Source organism: Falco peregrinus, chromosome 2, assembly GCF_023634155.1.
Source record: "Falco peregrinus isolate bFalPer1 chromosome 2, bFalPer1.pri, whole genome shotgun sequence".
Taxonomy (NCBI): domain Eukaryota; kingdom Metazoa; phylum Chordata; class Aves; order Falconiformes; family Falconidae; genus Falco; species Falco peregrinus.
In genome coordinates this window covers 71,122,935-71,145,365 of record NC_073722.1, presented here as the reverse complement: position 1 = coordinate 71,145,365, position 22,431 = coordinate 71,122,935, and the positions used below count along the sequence as shown (strand labels likewise).

Genomic DNA, 22,431 nt, shown 5'->3' with positions numbered 1-22,431 from the left:
CGCTTACAGAATCGGTACAGGTTTCATCCTAACCCAGCAAACCTCCACGTATTTCCTTACCGAGCACTTTGGTGGGCAGGGAAGAGGTGACGAGCATCCGTTGTGAGAGAAAAATGCATGTACGTGGAATGCTTCTGAGCTTGAACTTCTAGGCGGTACAGGTAATCGAAAATATGAATTATTCTGGGAATGAAATAGAGTATTTCCAGTGTGGGAGAGCCACGGCGCGCCCCGGGGGCTCTGGCGGCCCCTTGTTGAGGGGCCGGCGGGGCTCGACCAGCCTCGGGGCGGTGCCGCTCCCCCGCCGTCGGGGCCGGGCGGGCCTGCCCGCGGCGGGGCACTGCGGGCGGTGAGGGGGGACGGCACCCGCCCGGGAGGTGCGGCCCCGCCCGCGCACTTCCTCAGCGGCCCGCGGCCGCAGCCGTCGTCCCCCGGCGGGGCGGAGACGGGGAGCCGGGCCGGGACCATGACCCAGCGCCGGGAGCCGCGACCCGCCGTGCCTCTGGACGAGGAGCTGGAGGCGCTCGGGTAAGCGGCGGTTGGGGCAGCGCCGTGGGGGTCCCCGCGCGAACTGGCGGCCCTCGGGTGGTGCCGGGCCAACCGACGGGAGCCGGCAGGGTGGGAGCTACTGGCTCTGGCTGCTGAATAGGGTAAGGGAGTGAGGAATAAGATAACCCGGGGTTTGTTGTAACGAGCCCGCCGAAGGGCGCCGTGCACGGCGTGCAGCCCCTCAGGGAAGCCGGGGCCTCACCCCCGTGGAGGGTTTGAGAGGCCGGCGGGCTCCCGTCTACAGAGGATTCTGACGTGCCACAGGTGAGTGGGAGAAATACATAATGGTTAGAAAAACTAGAGTGCAGGCAGGCACTTCAAACGTAGCCGACAGTTAGACGCTACAGCTTCGCGCAGGGAAGCTCTGCGGCATTGAAACTTTCTCCGTCGGGAAGAGCCAGGGCTGTGCGGGTCTGGAGCTTGTCCCGGAGCTGCCCGTGCTCCCCGGCAGAGCTGTGCCCTCCCTGCGCCGCCTCCTCACGGCCCAGCCCGAGGGGCTGCCCTGCCGGCCACCCTTGCCGAGCCCCGGGAGGCAGCCGGCTTCCCCAGGGCGCCGCGGGCTTCGGGCTGGGAGCCATGGGCAGCTGCAGCCGTTATGAGGATGTCACCCTCGCTCAAAAGCAAAACTCAAGTTGCTAAAAGGAAAGCTGAAAGTTGCCACAGGCCCCGCTCCCCGTCAGATGTGACCCACCCACTTTGTCTACCGGTTAGTTTTGCTTTTTACAGGAGGGCGGCTCGGGTCACTTTTGACCGGCAGCATTGCCGCGGGTGAGGAGGAACCGGGCTGGAAGAGCAGAACAGGTGGGCGCAGGGAGGCTGGAGGGGGAAGGATCGCTGGCGGCAAAGGGAGCGGGAAACAAAGCAGAAGCGCCAGTGAAGGCAAAGACAGAGCAAAAAGGTTCTGATGTCACTTCTGCATTGAAAAAGAATAAATTCAAAAAGTATGGTTTTTTGCTTTCTGAGAACTTATGGATAAGGACCAACTCGTTTATTTTTGTGATTAATTCACTTAGTGGAGGAACTGGAGTGCAACAAAGAGACTTGGAATTGGTATCTCGACACTGCTTATATTTCCCCATATTTAGAAGAACCTGTGAATGAAATACCTTTTACCTAGAGCATCTAACAAATATGAAGTCACTTTGCAGTGGTACCTGCAGTGGCCATTATATACTTTACATCTGTAAGACTTTTTTAGGATGAGCGTAATATCTGGGGGGGGGAGCGGGGGGGAAGAAAGAGTTGCAGCTGCTGTGAAAAGCATGATTCCCAATGACTTTTATTCATTTAGACTATATGGCCTGAGTTGATTCTGTGCTTATAAACAGCCTCGCTGGTTGGCAAGGAGTTTGTCCTCATAGATGATCTTGTAGGGCTGCAGTCTGATGTGGTACCTCATGTAGTACCAGAGAGAAGGAAAGATCACAAATGAGAAGGCTACAAATATGCATTTTTAAAGCTGGAGCTTCATTATTTTATTTTCACTTCAATAGAAAACTGAAGCTTTTAACACACTGCCCTGAAGGAGATGCTTAGTATTTTGTGGCAGAGTGAAGTGCACTAAATGTGAATAAGCAATACCAAGCAAAGAGTCCCTTCAAATCACTAAACAAAGCCCAGGCTTTTTTGACTAGTACTAAAGTCTTTTTTTTTTTTTTTTCTTTTTTCTTCTTTTTACTAAAGAAGAAAAAGAAGTCCTCACACACCAAACATTCTGGTAGCATAGTATAAAAGATCTCTTAATGTAAATCAGCTATCACAGTGCTGAGTTTCCCTTAGACCCAACGCAGTATCTAGCGCAACTGAGGCCCAGTTCTGGTAGGGAATATATGTTATTGCCATAGTAAAGACTAACAGAGACAAGGGTCTTTCAAATGAGGAACAAATTTGACATTCACATGCCTTTGGGGGGAATGTGAAGCAGATTATTTCAGAGCTTCTGCTTTACTGGGTAAATATCAAAGGAGTTGGAGAAGGTTTAAGAAGTGTGAACTGGGAAAGACCTTTTCTTTACTTCTAAGAGAAAGGAGGGTGGGTACTGGGGTATCCTCATAGTTTACCAGGTCCGCTGGCCACATGGAAAGTTGACAGCAATGTAGGCAGATGTACAGCGTAAAAGCTTTCTGACACTCTGCTAGGTTTGGAGACCTGGTATTTTCTGGACTCTTCTAGATTAATGCTCCTGTAATTACACTGAAAATATTGGAGCTGTGAGAGTAAGGCAGGAGGGAGGGAGAAAAAAATATCGATATATGCAAAGCTTATACTGATTTTTATTTTTTTTTTTGTGACAGATGGGATACATCTACAACAGGGGTAAAATAAAGGAATAAGATTCAATAATTCCAGTTATCATCAGGGGCAATCACAGTCACTAAAAGATATAGAAATATTTACAGCAGTTTATCAGATTGGATTTTTTTCTCCAGAGCCTCGGTATTTGTAAGGATGCACTTTCTAATCTTTTACATCTCAACAAAAAAAAGCAAGAGTGATGGGTTTGGCTTTTTTTTTTTTTTTTTTTTTTTTTAAAAAAAAAACCTATTTCATTCAGCCTGAGGGTAGATGGTGACTTATATTTATTTGGAGAGTTTGGGTGGTCAAACAATCAAGAGTTCAAAGTGAACATTCAGATTACTGTCAGCTTTATTGTCAAGGAGTTTATAGGTGGAACTAATGCCTAATGAAATGGAAGATCAGAATTAGACCATGTTGTCAAAAATGTGTTACCTCATTCATTAATTTCTTCCCTAAGCCTACCAACATATTTAAAAAGGAGTGCTGAATTTTGTCAAAAGAAACAACAGCATCTTAGCTTAAAGGAAAAGGAAAGCGACATGATTCTTCTTTGAAGATCTCTTTGGCTATTCATGGAGTCAACACTTATTCCAGTTGCCTTTATTGCTGTTACTGCTAAAAGGACAGCCTGCACATAGCAGCGTGCAACTCTCGTAGCTGACCATGTATGATGTGAGTTCGGGGAATTCCACGCTGCAGTTCACATTATTTGCGCAAGAGCTGAGAATGTGGAATATCTGGTCATCCAAGTAATTACAGGCTGGTCTGGTAACACAACTTCCATCCCAACATAGCATAGCTTGAGCGACACTGTTTGTCTTTTGGAGGTGAAAGGAATGGGGCAAGAGGAAGTAAGTTTTTGTAGCTTTTTTTCTTTTGCAGTCCAAGCATTCTTTATCATCCTTTGCAGCAGAGCTTTTATGTTTCTCTTGCTCCAGGTTTGACAGTACCATGACAGATGGTATTTGTAAGACTGAACAATATACTTCATGCTTAGTTTTAGTAACAGAAGAGAAATTAGGCCACAGACTTAGATCAGATGATGATAAAATTGGGGAACTGAGTAACTTGTATGACTGGGACAGGGCAAATGGTCATAAGAAATTTTTTTCTTCATCTGTATTTCTGAAGTAAACAAGGGCAAATTATAATGGCTGAAAAGTGGGCAAAAGAAATGTGTGAAAATCAGAACAAAGGCAATTGAGAGAAGGGGGAGAGAAAAAAGAAGTGAAAAACAGCAGCTGAACTAGTGAAAGCATACAGTTAGAAGATGTGAACTCTAAGGCTGGATACACTGATGTTATTTCCATATATTTCTATTTTTAAGTTATTTTTCCTATGAAATGGCAGCCTTGTATTCCAACAAAGTACTTTACACAGGTGTGTGATTAAGTGTTTCACATTGAAGGGATGTCTGATAAATACCAATTTGGTTGTATGCCACCTATAACTTCTGTTTAGCGTTATCACCCTTTTGTAGGTTCTCTAGAGCTCTGTCAACTCATGCACCACTTAAAGAAAAGAACAAATGAATATTCTGAGGATGATGAAGAGGGAGCTTCCCATCCTAAAGGTCACAGTAACATACTCCTGATCATCACCACTGTGTAGGGAGGCCTAGTCACTGCATTAACTACACAGAGATCTTAATGAAAGAAGAGATTTTAACATGAGCATGTCCTGGAGTTGTGGTGATTTGCGTAGCTGCAGTGGTACAGCTGGCCAGCACAGCCATGGCTTGTTCTATGGCAGCCACCAGCTTACCCCACAGGAGAACCCCACTGGTGACTGGGTGATCAGATCCTTAGGGCATGTGTGCTCTGTGCTCTCCTGAGTTTTGGTTGTCCAGGGCACAGGGTATCTCTTTTCTTTATTCTCGTTCTCTTGACAGCAATATCAGTAAAGCCTTTCCTATGCTCTCACCAATGCAATCTGATCTAAAGAATAGGCTGATTTCTGAAAATGCTTTATTTTCCAAGAGAAACAAAGGTAGTCTCATTAGGTCTGTGTGCCCATCTTAAGACATGCTTTCATGGGCCCAGCAGACTCTTCCACTCCGAAGAGCAGGAAAAATAGCATGGTCCTTCAACAACATGCACTGACAACACAGACATGCTTACACATATGGAATAAAGAGATTTAGAAAAGAAAAACCTCCCAGAAGTATGTATGCATTTGAGACAGGAGGGTGTGCAAGGCTAGGCTACCCAGCAGAAGTGGCCCTGAAGCAGGGAGGGATTTTCCTTTGTCTGTCTTCTTGTGTTTCTTCAGAGATATCTGAATCAGGAACCCTAGGCAATTTCTACACAACTGGTTATTTTCAGTCTCACAAGTATCAAAGTACAGGGCATATTTCTGGATTTTTTATAGTGAAATCAAGACTCCGTAAATTGGGTCAAATAAAGATGACTTTTGGAAGGACCTCTCAGAAACAGTCCAATATGTAAGGTATGCACTGTGGTTCAAGACAACCTTTTTGAAGGACTTGCTAGGGGTTTCAAACAGATGGGTGTTTGTAAAGCCTTTTGATTTCCTTAACTTCTTGTTTTAAGAAAACAAGAAGGTAGATACAGTATTATGTTTTCTATCAGCAGTTTCCTCTGCCTGGTATCACTCAGAAGACAATCAAAACTTAAAGGCAACTGCCCTTTACAGTGTCTTGCTGGATAAGCCGTGTCTCCCACCTTGATTTACTCACAAATTTGAAAGAACTGCCTAGAACATCTTTTTCTAAACAAGAGAAATGGAAGGATTCCCTTTCTGACTTAAATTCCCCCTCCCCTTAAATTCAACTGAAGTGTACCTAGTAGTGTCTAACCACAGGGGTGTTTGGGTTTCTTTTTAGTCCTATTTACTTGTATTTGTGTCATCAGGTAGGCTTGATTAGGAGAGCAAACTATTTGCGTAAGTGTGTATTCATTTACCTTCCTGGTGGTCTGGGTGAAATGCTAAATTTTCCACAGCATTTTTTAATTTTACCTGTGTTCATGCAATTGGAACAAATTGTGAGTGACCATTTTCACAGTGAAATATCCAAGTAACCCAACAACTGTTACTGGTTGAACCATCTGTGACAGGAGGAGAAAAAAGTATATAGATATGTATAACACAGATAGTTTGACGTTAAGATCTGTATTACTGTATGACATCCACTTCTACTTTTTAAGCTGAGCAAGAGGAACACAGTAACATTTGAGAGATTTTTGTCTGAGACAGCATATTTAGGCAAGAAGACTGGTGCAAACTTGTCAGCAAAGATTTAACACTGCACTTTAAAACAATATTATTTTCCCAATTAAGTGGGTGGGCTTTTTTGTTGTTGGTTTGATGTTTGGTTTTTTGGTGGGGTTTTTTTTCTGCATAGCAGTAACATTTCATTAGTCATGGGCCTTCTTTGTGTAAAGAGAGAGTAGATTTAAACGCAACATTTTTTTAAAACTTAAGGGACCTCCATTTTAAAATCTTAGTAAAAGGCTTTCTGGAAATAAGATAACAGTGCACTTATGAGCAACCTCAAACTGAACACACCTCCTTTATGAAAATGACCACTTACAGATTTTCTCAATGTATGTTTCTTTTGCACAGAATTGAGAGAAAGTGTTATGAAATTTGACCCAAAACCACAGAGTTGTCTTCTCATCTGTAGGTCCAGCCAAGCCTGCATGCTGATACGATCCTCATCACATCAGGACAGATCTGACCTTTGGCTGTTACTTACTTGGGCAGTTAATCCCAAAGCAGATTTTGGCTAGCAGGTGTTTCAGAGGATGACACTTTGATCTTTAAATATTCATTATTTTATTCTACTGTGTAGATGGTCTACAGAATGCATTCTAGAGCCAAAGCAGCAATACCCTGCCTGTATTGAGTTTCACATGGATCTTGTCTTCTGCAGGGTTAACAGTCTGGAGTCTCTCATGAAGCAATTTATCAGCCAGCTGGCCTTTCAAATAGGCAGCCATCTAAATTCAGAATTAAAACTTTGTGTGAGATGCCAAGTTTAGTGGCAACTTTTGATGAACTGATGAGAAGAAAGAGTGTACAATTACACTTCATTTCAGTTTGAAGACTGCCACAATACAAAGGCCAGAAACTGCTCTGATCACACTTCTGCTTTCAGTCAAACTGTATTTCTCTGGTTGAAACAGTAATAGACTTTGACCCCAACACTACAGGCACACGCAGTTTGAAAGGAAGGGGGAATCTTGACACCGTTTCGCTGCATACAGAAGAGGGGAAAAGCTTGCTCCCTGCAGAGCATGCCCTGGGTACAGTACCCCCTGCTGCTTCTGCACCAGAGGTTCTGGTGTGTGTATGTAACTATCATTAATATCTGCACACAGCATGTCTTACAGATTGACTCTCCAGCCTTTTATAGCTACAGCTTTTTTGTGTGTTTGTTCTCAGGATCATTTCTAATGAGGTCCTTTTCTATTGAAAGAAATCAGGTGTTTCTATTGTGAATAATTCTGGATGGAAACGAAGCTGTAAACAACATTTGATGATCATCTTTGTAGGATTTTTTGCTGTGAATTCCTTGTGGAATTTTTAATCTAAAAAAATTAATGAAGTTAGTTTTAACTGGAGTTGAATGAAGCAGGCATTTAGATGTTTTCCTGCATTGCTCAGACCACTAATGGCCAAGCACAGCAATGGTGAGATTTTCTAAACTTTCACTTCAAATTCTATCAATTAATGTTTGTCCCCCTCTCTGTTCCTTCTTCTAAGGAATGTTATGCTTCAAATGAAAATTTTAAGCTTTGGCAAATGCATTTAATTGCAGATCTCAGCAGTGCAGATGAACTGAGCTGTGGGAAACTGAGAGTTTGGGAGGAGTTTGTGTTGCCAGTTTGCCCCAAAAGAGGAAGCGTACCAATGCATGTAGATATGTCAGGAAGTACAGATTCCGAAAATAGACAAAGGATCTTGTATACACCCCAAAATGGCTTTCACCTTATCAGCATAGGCCTGGGTAATTTGTTGCTCATGCATGTTGAATTTGCAGAGTCTTTTAGATTCAGCAAACAATTGGCTGTTTGTACGCAACTTCATAGTTAACAAAAAATACTTTTCTGAGTTTGTTGAAAGGAGGCTGCTGAAAGAGGCATAGTTCTGTGTAACCTGTCTGTATCTGTGAGAAGGATGGTAATTCAAAATTTTAGCAGTGTTAGTTGCAGCCCTTCCTCTTTCTCTAACTTGGCCCCATAACGCAGCAGAAGCTCTCAGTTAAGAGCTGGATGAATGATGCTTTAACCCCTTGTGTCTTCCCAGGTGGTATCATGATAATCTTACCCGACATGCAGCAGAAGCACTGCTGCTTTCCAATGGGCAGGATGGAAGCTACCTCTTGAGGAAGAGTAATGACAGGGAAGATTTGTACTCCCTCTCTGTCAGGTAAGAGTATGGACAGAAGTGAATTTATCTAATGCTGCACAGCTAGCAGTTTTAAAATCTTCTCTTCCATGTTTGTTTGCACATCTCATGCATTAAGATGACCTGCAGTTTTTTTCCTAGGGCTTGAACTATTTTAGCATGTGTTCCTGATAGTGTAATCCCGCTGAATGACATTTTGTTAGAAGAAAATAATACATGGATTGAATTTGAAAACTGCTGTTATTTTTCCAAACTATGAATTAATCTTATGGCAAAAAACATCATTCCATGGATTGGCTGTAGGTATTCATTCTGCAGTATGCCAAGCTTGGAAGTTGAGAGAAGTGCAAGTTGCACATACCCTCTTTCCCAGAGGTATAAAAGGGAAGTATGAATTGCTTCCCTCACCTCTGAGAGAAGATCCAGGAGCAAGTGTCCTGTAGATACACTGCTGAAATTATTACCACTATTAGACAGCCATTTACACAACAAGCCTGGGGGTGGGGTGGGTGGGACACCAGCAGATCTGAAGGTGATGTTAAAAATTGACTATCCAGAGTAGCAATGACTGAATTGAGTGCAAGTCTTGGGGAAAAAGAATAGTATCATCTGTAAGTAACAGCTTTCTTTAAGAGTAATTTTTAATTAATCACTGTCTTGCTGGTTAATAGTTTTTACTTTAAAATATAAAATCCCATTATTTAAGGTAATTTACCTCAGACAATTCTATTAAAAAATATATATATATTGAAGCTAGTTTTAAAGAGCACTGAGGAAACAACTTACTGTAATAAACCAAAATGTAAATAGCTGTTCTTTTAATAGGAAACAAAAGCTAAAGTGTTAGATAATGAAAATAAATTTGCTGCTTTAACAAATTCTATCCTTAGGAGACCTAAAAAAAATGTCTGCCTCAGGCCAGTTCCAATCTCTTGTTCAGCTCTCCCTGTGGGAATAAGAGTTACTGCATTGCTGTATGAAATGAAATTCCCAGTCTGGAGTTTGATCTTTTATTCTGTTACATTAGATTTTTGGTGGTGCAGCTCCCTTGAAATACTGATTTTGATTTTAAAATGTTTTAATACTTTTCTACTGTTTGTTTAACTCTAAGTTTTCATTTCCATTTTTTTACTAATAGTAAAACTTAATTTTAGAATAATAATTAAATTTTGTTCTGATACATTTTTGTAGAAAGGATAATTTTAGCAATTCTAGCTGTCATTTTCATTTTCTCCTAAAATGTCTTCTGTAGCTTTTACTTTCTGCCTCTGCCTCAAAAGGAACTTTAGTCATTATTATAGTTTGCTTTAAAAGGAAACAATGCTTAGACATCCCTTGAGGTTTTTATTGACAGCTGGAAAAAGAGATCACATATAGCCTGAAATCCCCTCCCCCAGCTAAATTAGCGAACTTTAAAAAGGAACTAGGAAATAGAGTAGCAGTTACTCTTGTTGCAACATTGTATTTCTTGTGAAATTAAATGGAAAGATGAAAAACTCTATCACTTCAGCAGGGTTGTGGCAGCACTGGGCTTGTACATGTTGTCTCAGCTGACCATAGCACAACACATATGAGAGGTCAATAGAGGCGTGTTCTACAGTATCACAAGTATTGTTCAAAGATACATATTTGTTTAAATACCTGTTTGAAATTATCATCTCCTGTGGAAGTGGAAACAAACGATGGAAAAGATGCTATAAATTCCTTTCTCCGCCATATTTCAGTATATTTACTACACACATTTTTCCTGAGACAAAGTTTTCTCTGGATTATTTTGGATGCTGTTAACAGAAGAAACTAAGTAACTTTTTCACAGGAGAGATACTTCACTGTCTTTTGAAGTCAAAATAGTTGCCAGTCCAGGAAGTGAGGTCTTGCACACTTCTCTAAATACCATCAGCTTTCATAAACAAGTGCTGTTACTTCCCCAATAGGCAAAGAACCCTGGTTTAAATTTGACAGTGCGCACCATAGAGGAACCGTTTGTTTGAGTACAGAGGCAAAGCAGACAAATTCTAAAGCCTTAAGTATCTAAAGTTAGGTTATTAAATCCCTGTTTGGGTGCAAAAAGACAACAGCCTATTTTTGAAAGAGAAACAGACATTTCTAATGAGATTGGGATGCTATCTATCTGAAAAGTAAGACATATACTGAGTAATATAGGTACACCACCAAGACTAAAACCTGGTAAGTGAAGGAATATCATCCTGCTTAGACAGAAGGCTGGAAACCAAGTTTGTGAGTCTTTTTAGTGATTGCCACAAGAGTTAATTTAACTTACTTGGCCTTTCTAGTCTTTAATCATCTCATATCTGTAAAGCAATAGTTAGATTTTTCTTAGTAAATCTGAATCTCAGGTATGTTGAGTATTAGTGAGGGACAGTAATGGCAGTAGCATTACTGCTAGGACAATGATTGTCATCTTGTGATCTGAGCCAGATTTCCTATAGTAGAAGCTGCTATTTAAGGGTTGTATATGCCAAATGCCTTTGGCATTTATGCCTTGACAAATGTTCATTTTTTATTTTAGAGGAAAAGATTCTGTGAAACACTTCCATGTTGAACATACAGGAACATCATTCAAATTTGGATTTAATGAATTTTCTAGCTTGAAGGAATTAGTCATGCATTTTGCAAATCAGCCTTTAATTGGAAGCGAAACAGGTAAGGAGAGCCATGTGTTTTATGAATATGTAGTCGTGCTTCACACACATCTAAATGAAAGGACCTTCTGATGTGTTGTCAAGTAGATCTACTGCTGAAGTGTTTCTCCTCAGAAATTCATGTTTGTGTTAAGCTCAGATATCTAAGATATTCCTCTTCAAAAACTCTTTAAAGTAGTCTGAAGACAAACTGCATATAAGCTTTACTGTTTTTTTGCTAACCAGGGATATGAGTTCCTTTTGATTTCTCGGGGAGAGAAGGAGGCATTTTGAAATACACGTGTACTGCGAAGAACAGAACTTTCTCAAAACAGGCAATACCAAAGCAGGGTGTTTAGTGAGGAAATATATATTCATCTATGCAGTTGAAGTCCCGCAATAAGAATAAAAGGAAAAGGGACTTGAAACTGTTTAGCTCTACTATTCTTTGTACAAGGAAGAAATCTACAGTGATATGTTCCTCTTTCCTGTAGGGAATGTGGCCTGTATATACCTTGCCCTTTCTGGCTACAGTGGATCAGCCTGATGATGCCATATGCCATCACAGTGATTTGTCTTGTTTTTAAGAAAAAGAGAGAGAAAAACACAGACTTCTTTAGCAGCCAACATGCTGCCTGAATTAAGAGTAAAAAGATTAAATCTGGTTTCTACAAGTGAGTTGAACACCACCAGACCAGAATCCCTGGAGAAATAGATGCATGTTATCATGATAAAGCTAGTTCTAGGTTTAGCTTCAGGTGTAAGTGTTGAAGGTGTGTCAGTACAAGCTAGTGCCAAAAACTTCAATATCCTGCGTGGAAAGTATATGCAAATAACTCAGTATAGTACTAATTATATATGCAAGAGACCAGTTAACTGAGAAATAGCACATGCAGTAACTGTAGTATGTCACACACTAAATATGCACCAGTACTCTTTTATCTCAAGTATTAAATTCAAGGGTTGCTTTGCAAATTTTTTTCCCCTAGAAAAAAGCAGTGGTGCACTGAATATGACACTTGTATCTTTCAAAGTGTTTTTTTAAAAAATTGCTTTTAAAAGTGGTTCGAACACAGGGTTTGTACATGCATCTTTTGTGCCAGTAAGCTATTTTTCCTGTGAAATCAGACAGGCACCCACAGGCAAAAGATTTCAGGTGACACTGAACTTGTGTTTCCCCATTCTTTTACTGCATGTGTTACAGGCGTTATTAATCAAGGCATTGGTGTTATGTGATCTCTGTGGACAGGTTCAACATTGCTGAATGATGGGCTCACTTGTCACTTTAAAGCTCCCTAATCAGATTCTGCTGGCTTTCTGAAACCTCTTTTAAGTTGTATGTGCTACAGAATAAGAAAAGCCATTTGAACACAACATCAAGAAACTTTCCAACTTACCTTACCATGGATAGCAGTAGAGAGGAAGAGAGAGTTAGCACTCAGGCAATGTCCCTTCAGATACAGGTGTCAAAGGTCTCCTGGGTGGTAACCAATTTATATCAAAAAGGGGGTAAGAGCTCATCAGAGTCTACTCTAAGCCAAGTGTCAGAATGACCAGCCCAACGCAGGGTCACACAGCAGGTTGCCAGAAGGGCCAGCAACAAAGTCTTATTTCTTAGGCCACGCTTCCTTTCAGTGAAAAGCAGCAAGTGACCTTTAGCCTCAGGTATTTGTAGAAAGTGGTTGAACTAGTTTTTCTTACTCCTTGTAATACTTATGTGTCTCTATAGAACACTGTGAGAGCAGGAATGAAAGAGTGAAGTATGATGACATTTTTTATTCTCCTCCTTACTTATGGACAGGATTTTATAAGACAGAGACCCACAACATGGTGGAAACTTATCTATTCTGTCTTCCATTTAAGTTTGTCTCACTGGAACTAGTTTAGTGTCTGGAGAGGCACACCAGACTCTCTTTGATCAGTACCTGCACATACAGGCTGGCATCCCTGCAAACTGTCTATGGAATGTAGTCATTCTTTTGTACTGGGACAGCTGCAGGTTGATCTTCAAGCCCAACAAACCTTGTCTTACTACAGCTTCATTTGCTACTCCAAATTGCTGCATGGTCTCACATCTATTTTTCTGCAGTGTAATGTATACACTTCCTTCTGAACTACAGATAATTAAAAGGAAATTGGGGCTGCTATGTTCTGTGAAATTGTTTATCAAACAGGCAAGCTGAATCTATTCCGTTACAAGATTAAAGCAATATACTATCATATTTTTATGTTTTTATCTTTATTCAAAGTGACAAGGTCAACATGTTATTTTTGCCTGTGTGCTTTGTTTATCAGTGTTTACCTAAATTATTTTCAAAACATAAAGTCATTACCCAGACAAAAAAGAAATATTTCCAGCAACAAGACTCACTTGCATGCTTCCTTAGAAATAGATGCCACTCACACACACGGCACTCACACACAAACACAGAAGAAGAATCTTGCTGCAGTGCACATTTTACTAGTTCTTTTGTACAGTTACCAGATGATTCTGTACAAGTATCTTCTGTGGAGCAAAACCACGCATAACTTAATAGAGAATAAATGGTGTATAAAAAGTTAAACTAGTTCTCCAAGTTCTGCAACAGGGCACTTTATCCATGGTGTACATATGATGGCACTGATGCTGTGCTACAACTTAAGAGTGGTTTCTGTAGACTGGTGATGGACATGTTCTCGATTTCATTTTAAATGACAAAGCATTATTTTTCTGCAATGCCAGAGGAAGTTAGACCGATTTTGACTTTTCATCTACTACAAGTTGAATATATCACATTTGCATACACCCCCTGTGCCTGTGAACGGGTTTCAGTTGGCTACTTCAAATACAATTTTTCCACTTCCCTTTGCAGCCCTTCCCATTACAAAATACACTTTATTTCACTTTCAAATTACTCAATCACCTGTAGGTTTCAAGTCCAAGTTCTTAACAGTTCTGGGATCCCTCCTCTTTAAGAGCTGACAATATCAGCATAAAATGTAAATGAAGCAGCATTTGGTATGCTGTGACATTATTTTTAAAGAATGAGACTAGATGGTGTAGCATTTATTGTTCTAAGGAGGTTCTTCACTATTGTGAATAGCATAAAAATTCACTACTGAGAATGCAGCTTTTTTGTAGAGAACATGCAATAAACATGACCTTTTTTGGAGAACAAAGAATGACTATCATCAAAATGTTATTAACTGGAAAGAGCTATGGTAAAACAAGCACGATGGTAATGTGGGCTTACTGTTAGGAAGTCTGTATCTGAAGTTCTGACAGATTAAGTGATTTATATAGCAAGCCATGGGTTGTTGGCAAAAACAGGATGACTGTTATGGCCTCATATCTAGTCTAACATCCTGCCTACCCACCCAGCCAGCCTCCCGTGCAGGAAGGGAATTTAATGTGTTTAAAGGTTTTAAAAAGGTACCATATATTTCTGTTTTCACCAAGTTTTCACAGTTGCCTGTAAACAGGTGTGATAATGTCTGTAGTCACATCTTCATGAATACAGTGAAAGCGTAGGCCAGCATTTCAGCTGTAACTATGGAATCTGTGTTTGAATGTGTTCTGTATTACCTAGTTCCTCCATGACCGGAAAGAAGATCCAAGCAGGACAGGAGGCATGCTTTTGAGGGCTGTCTGATGGTCCTGTTCTGTTGCTGTCACCATGCATGCATTGCAGAAGGGGTTTTATTACCTACTGCTTAGAATAAGTGAAGAGGGTTTTCACAGATGTAAGAATTATTGTCTTCCACTGTACAGGGATAAGAGAATGGATTTAGGCAAGGTCCAGGTGCCCAAGATACTGAGGGCTCTGAGCAACATGACAGAGCCAAGGAAGTGAGACTGGGCAACTGAATCCAGCAGCAGGTGCCCCTCTGTAGATTGCATGGGTGGATTTTTGTAGAGAAAGCCCTCCACAAAGTCTAAAATATTCAGATGATGCATGTTAGAAATATTTGTCTAGCTTTATCAGTATGGGAGAATTGTTTATAGCAGCTGATTGTTTTCTCTCATGGGTGTGGCCTGAGTCCTGCCCCCTTCCAAGGAAAACCCCTTACAGGAGGTGTTGCAGAGATCTTGGGGAGCTTATCAGCTCTTATGGCTTTTTAATTTTAGGAGAAGGTGAAGTTACCCATTCCACAGACAGGCAGCTACTCTATGTTATTTTCCAAGGCTGTCTTGCCAGATGACTTACCTCTGCTCTTTTTCTTTCCAGGAACCTTAATAGTATTGAAGCATCCCTACCCACGGGAAGTAGAAGAACCTTGTATTTATGAGTCCGTCCGTGTTCACACAGCAATGCAGACAGGAAGAACAGAAAGCGATCTTGTTCCAAATGCTCCCTCAGTAAGTTTTGTTCTGGTGGGAGGGATCTCTTGGTCGGAGTTTAATATGATTGCTGGAGCAAGCTATGCAATAACACCAGTAGTTCATCCCTTTATGGGTTTGTAGATACAGGAAGTCTTTGCTGACTAAGGCAAAACAAACACAGACTTGCTAAGTACAGTCCCATGACAAATAAAGTCTTTTATAGTTGTTGTCACTGGGAAAACATTGTCTGCAGCTGACCTGGGTGAGTCTGACCATTTTAGAGTGCCATCTTAGCAGTAATGTTATCAGAATTTTTTTTTAAAAAAAAAGCGCAACCCAAACAAAACAACAAAAAACACCACCACACAAAACAAACACAACACTTTTCACATCTTTCTGACAACATTCAACAGGCTGTATACAACAATATGTATGTCAGGTTGCGCAGTAAACCCTTGTTTTGCAAAACATCTTTTACAGCAAGTGGGAAGTCTTTCTCACCCCCCACAGGTGAGGAGAGGAATACACCAAATAGCAAAACCAAGTAACAGCTATAGGATGTACCACATTTTGTCTGATTCAGTGAATGCAAGGATTACATACCAGGAAAAAGATAGTAGTACTGACAGAAGACAAACTCATTACTAATTATTTTTGCAGTCGTCTTTGTTATTAGAATTATTTTTCCCAGTTAGCAATATACAGTCTCCATCCTAACCAGGAGGAAGGAAAGAGCATTTCTGACTTTCTAGGTTGGTTTAAAAAGTGACCTTTTGGAAATAATACTCAAAGATGTGCAAGACAGGCAGGAAAAATTTGGAAAAGGAAACCCCAAACGGAAGTGCAGTACAACCAAGATAATAAGAGTATCTATATCCTGATACTGCAACATTACTCAAAAGGAGATTTTGGCATTTTGGCACTTAGATTTTGTTATTTTAGAATCACCTTGTTTTAAAGCAGAAATCTTGCTGTATTCTGACACAGCCTTAAACCCAAAATAGAATGGTATGACAGAAGAGCGTCCGTCCTTTCAGCTCTAGTAATTTTGAGCACAGTAAAAAGCTGTGTCATGTTAAAAGCTCTATGCCTTACTGGTGTGAGGAACAAGAGATCATCTTCATATCATTTGGGCCACCTGCTCTGACATCTGTGACTCACTTGGACAGTAATTAGAGACTTTAAATCCCCAGTAACTCATATCTGAGTAAAACAGGTGGTTTCTCCAGAACAGTATTGCTCAGAACAGAGCGGAAAGTATTTTAATTACATACTATATTTTTTGAGAAAAAGAGCAAGGGTTACGTTAATGTGGGTTAATGAAGTTGATGAAAGAACCACTTCTGATGTGTTCTCACAACCAACCTTTTGTGGCCAAGTTCCACTTTAGCCTCCAAAGAAACTTGACTTCCACATAAACCCAATAAAAAGGCAGAATTTTTTCAAGAGCAAGTAGTAATTAACTTTGCAAGAATTTGGTTTTCAGAGGTCTGCAGTCTCACAGCTAGGTCCGTCTACAAAGTTTTAGTATCTGAGAAGTCATAGGGTCTCAGCATCACATATGGTAGCAGAGAAACAGTTCAAAACCAGTTTTTCAATAAGCAGTTTTCAGTAAGTTACATTCAATGTAACAGGCTTCTCCTCTCATGCATTTGGCTGTTTGAGAGAAAAAAATAGCTAAGTAAAACAGCACTTGCCCCTGTCCCCTGCATTACAAGAGCAATTTCTGTGGATAATTCCACTGTCAGCTAAACCCCAGGTGCTTCTCATTACAACATGTACTGAGGGAACTGTGTAACTTCACTAAATAAACTGTAACTGCAACTATTTTGCTAACTTTGTTTGAGAAGATGCAGGCCAGAAGCTTGCTGAGAGGCACAGTCTAGGAGATTGCCTTTAGAGCCAGTGCAGGCCCATGTTTGCCCTGTCAGTGGGTCCAGCCATGTGAGAGGAGCAAGGACAGGGCAAGTGGCCATGGGAAGTTTTCCCAGGAACAGGCTGCTCTTCCATCATCTGGATGTAGACAAAGAGGGACATGTGGGAAATAGAAGCAGAGATGAGTCTTTAACCCTGATCCCTTTCCTTGTTACTTCACAGCTTGGTACAAAAGAAGGATATTTGATAAAACAAGGCAAAATAGTCAAGGTAAGGAAAACTTACTCCTTGCTTCCACTCTGCAATCACCCATAGAAGCTAGAGACAATATGGGATTGGAATAGCTCCACCTGCATTCCCCTGCAGAGGGGAGCAATTTACAAGCACGACTGTAAACCAGAGCAAGTCAACAGCTGTAGAAGTTTTCCTTTCTTAAGAAGCGTTAGCTAAATTCTCACAAGACAGTTACTATCTGTTCTTGATCTTTCAGAATTGGAAGACAAGGTGGTTTACACTGCATAGGAATGAACTTAAGTATTTCAAAGACCAGACAGTAAGTAGCGAACACCAGTTCTTCTCTTTAGGTAGTTCTACAGAGGCAGCTGTAGCCTCCTCTTGTCTCTGGCTTCTTGCATTTCTGTTACAGCTTCCCAAGCTAAAGCTTCCCATACTGTCAGAGCGGTCAGACCTTTCAAATAAAGTCAGAATTTTGCTGATGACTACAACAACAGAAAGTTATTGGTTTACAGCTGGAAAACATTTACTGTGCTCTGTTAGCCTTACCTGCTAGATAGAATTGTTTACAGTGCATTGTTGGTTGCTTTGTTCAGTGGATTTGAAGCTACCGGCACAACACAGACAGCAGTGCTCTTAAAATATTTCTGCAAATACTAGGATATTTTGCATTCCTTGATTTCATCCTTTTATTTTAAGTGGTTGCACCATTCATTTAAGAATGTCATCCTAGCACTCTGACATAGATTAACCTGCTGCATCTGGGAAAACCAGTGTGTTCTTACAGTTGCTGTTCCATGTCTTTCTTAAACTGAATAAAAATAAGAAATGCTTCTAGAGTTTCTCCACCCTTACAATACCTCCAGTTCATGTTCCTTCATAAACACAGCCAAACTGTCTACCTCTGCCAAGCCCTATTTCAAGCATCTAACAGATTTTAATACAACAGCAGACACAACTGCCCTCTCTCACCAAACATGACCATTTATAAACAGTTATGTATTTACAGGGCCTTCCATCAATTTTCATTTCAGTTCAAGCCACCTTGGAATTAAGTTTCCAGGATGACATTTCAAACGGCAGCACTCCAAATGTTTGAGTAGCATTTGTGACTTACCAGGTGAGGTGTCTTTGTCAGGAATATGACCTCCCGGGCAGTAGCTCTGGTGTCTCCTGGCACTCCCATTGTTGCTGTGGGGTTGCAGACACCTACAGGTGAGCAACTTAGTGCTGGCCCTGGGATGGCATTTGTTAGCCCACCTCAGCACAAACAGCTTTCTTCTAGTGTAGTGTATAACTAACAACTACTGAGCTAGAGGAAAATGTAAGGAAAGGTGAGAAAGCAACAGACAACCTCCATGCACCCAATATAGGGCAATAGAAACAGCTAAGGGTGTTTGGCCAGAAAGCAAACTGTTCTTCTATTTTAGCCGCCTCTTCTGAGGTGCTCAACAGTGTGAGGCTGAAACAATTCAAAAAACTCATACCTGGGAAGAATGAAATTTTTAAGGGAAATAGGCTGCAGCCATAGAGAGACAGCCTACATCCCTGCACCTGAGCACTCCCAGGCCTGTCCCAAGAAACTTCTTTAGACACACACTGTTTGTGCAGCCACACTCAGCACTTCTGCTGCAACCACTGCTTTAGCTTTGCTTCTACATTTCTCCTTATCCAGCTTCATCCTTTTAAAGCACTTGGGAATTACTTAAATCTCCAACAGCTGGCTACACCTGATAAGACCTATAACCATTCCCTTGTCTCTGTAAGCTTTAGCTGGAAGCGATACCAGATCTGTTGCTGTGTCAGTTACATTATAATACATCAACCAAAACTTCAGCAGCCTGCACTTAGCTCAAACTTTCCTGCAGCAGAGAGCTCCTCTGTTTTTTGTCTAGATCTGAATTGACTGTCCTGCTTTTTTTATATTTTGCTCGATTTGCTGTCGCTGATGATCAATTAGCTAGCACTGATGTTATGCTTGCTAGTTTGGGTCTATGGTGTTAAAGCTATTATACCTACACCTGGAAAAACAGGTTGTGCCTGTAAAGGTCTAGGTACACTGAAGATGAACCAAGCTAGCCTTATCTTTTGTTTTCATGTGTTCACACTTTAAAACTATTTTTTTTTCAAGGCCACGGAACCGATTCGGGCACTTGACTTAACTGAATGCTCCGCTGTGCAATTTGATTATTCCCAGGAAAGAGTCAATTGTTTCTGGTAAGTTGCCATACTTTCTCCACCTTGCTGGGAAGATCAAAATAGGCAGGGAAGTTTGAAATGTAACCACTGGGTGCTTCTGAAAGCTCCCTTGCTGGCTGTGACCCTGCTCTTCCTCTAATTCATGAGCCTGGTTTTGTCAGCCAGGTGTTGTCGGTCCTGCATGGCTTTGCCAAATTACCACTGGCAAAAGGATTTTTGTCTTGGTGAGGAGGAAGGGTGTAGGCCTGTGCATAGTGGGCATTTCTTTTCCTAATTCTGTAAGCATGTATGATTATCACCTAGACCCGTGGAACTTGGGTACAGTCCAGCTCCCAGTTCAGACATTGCTACGGGTCACACAGTAACGGCTTCTGTGCCCAAATGTGGGTCTTTCGTCCTTAGGGCCTGGGGCAGCGTCTCCCCGAGCTGTAAATTACTTGGCTGCAACCCCTTCTTGGCTCACCTCCCTCCCAGTGACTGAACAGGAGCACAGCCTCCCTGCCCTGCTCCAACTAAACAACTGTTGGTGCAGGCCAGCTGGGTCAGTTTTAGGAAGAACTACCAGTTGTTCTAGCAATTTAAGAAAAAGTTTTGTTTCCTTACAGTTTAGTGTTCCCACTAAGGACGTACTACCTGTGCGCGAAAACTGGAATAGAAGCTGACGAGTGGATTAAAATATTACGATGGAAACTGGTAAGTTGATATGCAGTGTTGCATGGCTCAGGCAGCAGTCGTAAATACCCTGATACTGTAGCACCCAAGTGCTACAGTTCTCAGTATTTGCAAGAAGGGAGCACTTGTTCTGGCTTCCTGGCCAACTAGATTGGAATACATAGGTTTTACATAATGTATATGCCTGCAAACCCACTTCAGCCTTTTTGGGATGCAGTTTTTACACACATACACATTAGGAAGAAGAAATTACTTCCACCTTTAAGGATGTCACTGTGTAGATGGTAAAAAGTATGAAGCATCAACACAGACCGCATGTTGGGTCATGAAGGAGGCAATGAGAAGACAATGTAAAGGCTTGAAAGTGTTACTTCCTTAAAAATACCAGTATTTGGGTTAATCGTACTCACCGACATCCACGTGCATGCAGACCAACAGTAACAAATTGTTTTTCCGTTCTAGTCACAAATACGGAGGCAACTGGAGCAGCGCAATGCCACCCTCAGTTCCTAGCTGCAGCTCCAGTACTTCTGCTCCTTGCCTCTGTCAAGGGGAAGGCATCGCTTACATAAGGATGGTTTCACTCACAGTGGGCACACATGCAGCTGCACATAGATGCTTGCATCCAGCTCTGGACACAAAGGGTTTGTACAGCTGAGTGCTCTTGGGCTGCTGAGACACATGTGGAGACAGTTGCAGCATCAGAGCACTGGTTTGATATGCATGGTGTATGCCCGTAAAGCACTTAATTCAAAAACCTGTTAACTAGTCACTGTTTAAAACTTCTGTGGTTATTCAGAGCACTCTCGATAATTTATTGCAAGTCCCATCACAACTAACCATTAGCAGTATATTCTGTAACTCTGAGCCCATTACTGAAAACATATTTCTTTTGTATTACCTTTTAGGCTCTAAACCAGAAGAAAAATGACAGAGGTAATTGCATTTTTGTAAATAGTATGTACATTACAATCCAGAGAATACTTCAAGGCCCTTTTCAAGGTGATGGATGAGTAACACTTAGTTCTGGCCAAATATGTTTTGTATGGTTTAGATTTATACTGCAGTGATGGCTACAAGTGAATGCTTGTTTTGAACAGCATGTATAGGTAACAGCGAGCAGCATCACACAAGCATGCTTGTTTACAAGCTTGTTATATGAGAAACAGACATCTGTTTCCCCGCACATGTGTGACATCACTGCCACGGGACCCTAAGGATGGGTGACAGGGCTCTGCAGAAAGCTTTGCCTGCAGCAGCCACCAGCATTATTAGCAGCATTATGATTTGAGCCACTTACAGCCCCCCTTGAAAATGGGCTGGATTTTGTATTTTTTCCACACAGAACTGAAAAACAAGGCTTTGTTCAGAACTATGTTTAGAAATAAGTACTGCTTGCTTTATATTTAAAAAAAAGCATTGTGTACACTAAAAATTAATTTAAAAGAATACATCTTCTACATAACCTGATGTAAATTTCCATCTATATTTTGGAAGACATATATATTCAACAGCATTGTGGCTCGCTATGGAGTTGAAAAGCAGAAGCTCAGTACTTTGGTGCTGTAGTCCAAATAGATGTTACATTTTGGAGGCAAAGTTTGACACGCTGGAGGGTCCCAATCCTGCTCCTCCTGGAGACATGGAGAGGAGAGGGGAGGCCCCCCTCCTCCATCTCCCCCCCAGTCAAGTTTCTGCTGAAACAGTGTATGCAAACCTTTCCCACTATGCAAATACTGTGGCACAGGGCTTTGCATTGCTCACATAAGGTCAGTGTTTGAAGATGAAGGCATCAAAGATGCCTTTACCCTGAGAAGGCTGAAGAAGCGAGGAAAAACATATTAGAAGAAGAAAGAAAAAAAAAAATCTTGATTTGGAATCTAGGAATAGGATTTTATTTCAACTTAGAAATTCAAAATATTTGTAAATATTTTTATACAGACTGTTTTTTGAATAAAATGTCATTATAAAACTACCAAAGTTTTTCTGTGTTCCCATACTGTATTGTTAAAGTGTTGTCCTCCTTTTCCCCTTATGTGGTTTAACAAACTAGCATCTGCCACCTAGTTAAAAAGCTTTAATGAGTTTGTGTGAGGCAGAGGCAACGTAAGGGGAAGAGAAAGAACATATACTCCAACAGCATCACTGTTCTGTGAAAATGGCTTGGGAATGAAACTTGAAGCATAACCACAAAAGCAGCCTTCCCTTTTTCACATGAACAAGCAGTGTTACAAAAATGTTAGAAGCAAGTTCAGCACATGGTGTCACAAACTGAAGCCAGTAAAA

At 41.2% G+C, this 22,431-nt stretch overlaps 1 protein-coding gene across 3 annotated transcripts; it reads left to right on the top strand.

Moving 5' to 3' along the window:
* Positions 1 to 157: 157 nt before the first annotated feature.
* DAPP1 (dual adaptor of phosphotyrosine and 3-phosphoinositides 1) lies at positions 158 to 21,995 on the top strand. 3 transcript variants are annotated; one of them, XM_055796760.1, is made up of 10 exons: positions 455 to 528; positions 1,276 to 1,350; positions 8,119 to 8,241; positions 10,751 to 10,884; positions 15,071 to 15,201; positions 17,263 to 17,310; positions 17,531 to 17,593; positions 19,406 to 19,491; positions 20,079 to 20,166; positions 20,608 to 21,995. In XM_055796760.1, the coding sequence occupies exons 4-10, from the start codon at positions 10,845 to 10,847 to the stop codon at positions 20,656 to 20,658; spliced, it is 507 nt and encodes a 168-aa protein (XP_055652735.1). In that variant the 5' UTR covers positions 455 to 528; positions 1,276 to 1,350; positions 8,119 to 8,241; positions 10,751 to 10,844; the 3' UTR covers positions 20,659 to 21,995. The 3 variants fall into 3 exon arrangements, with proteins under 3 accessions (XP_055652733.1, XP_055652735.1, XP_055652734.1); XM_055796758.1 differs by lacking the exon at positions 1,276 to 1,350 and having other exon boundaries at positions 158 to 528; XM_055796759.1 differs by lacking the exons at positions 455 to 528; positions 1,276 to 1,350 and adding an exon at positions 7,866 to 8,013.
* The last annotated feature ends 436 nt before the right edge of the window (positions 21,996 to 22,431 follow it).

What these genes read in the sequence shown, in the direction of transcription:
- DAPP1 (XM_055796758.1), top strand. Translation starts at nt 467, where the DNA reads ATGACCCAGCGCCGGGAGCCGCGACCCGCCGTGCCTCTGGACGAGGAG. An exon ending in AGTATTTCAAAGACCAGACA is followed by an intron (nt 17,594 to 19,405) that starts GTAAGTAGCGAA and finishes TTTTTTTTCAAG; the next exon opens with GCCACGGAACCGATTCGGGC. An exon ending in GAAAGAGTCAATTGTTTCTG is followed by an intron (nt 19,492 to 20,078) that starts GTAAGTTGCCAT and finishes GTTTCCTTACAG; the next exon opens with TTTAGTGTTCCCACTAAGGA.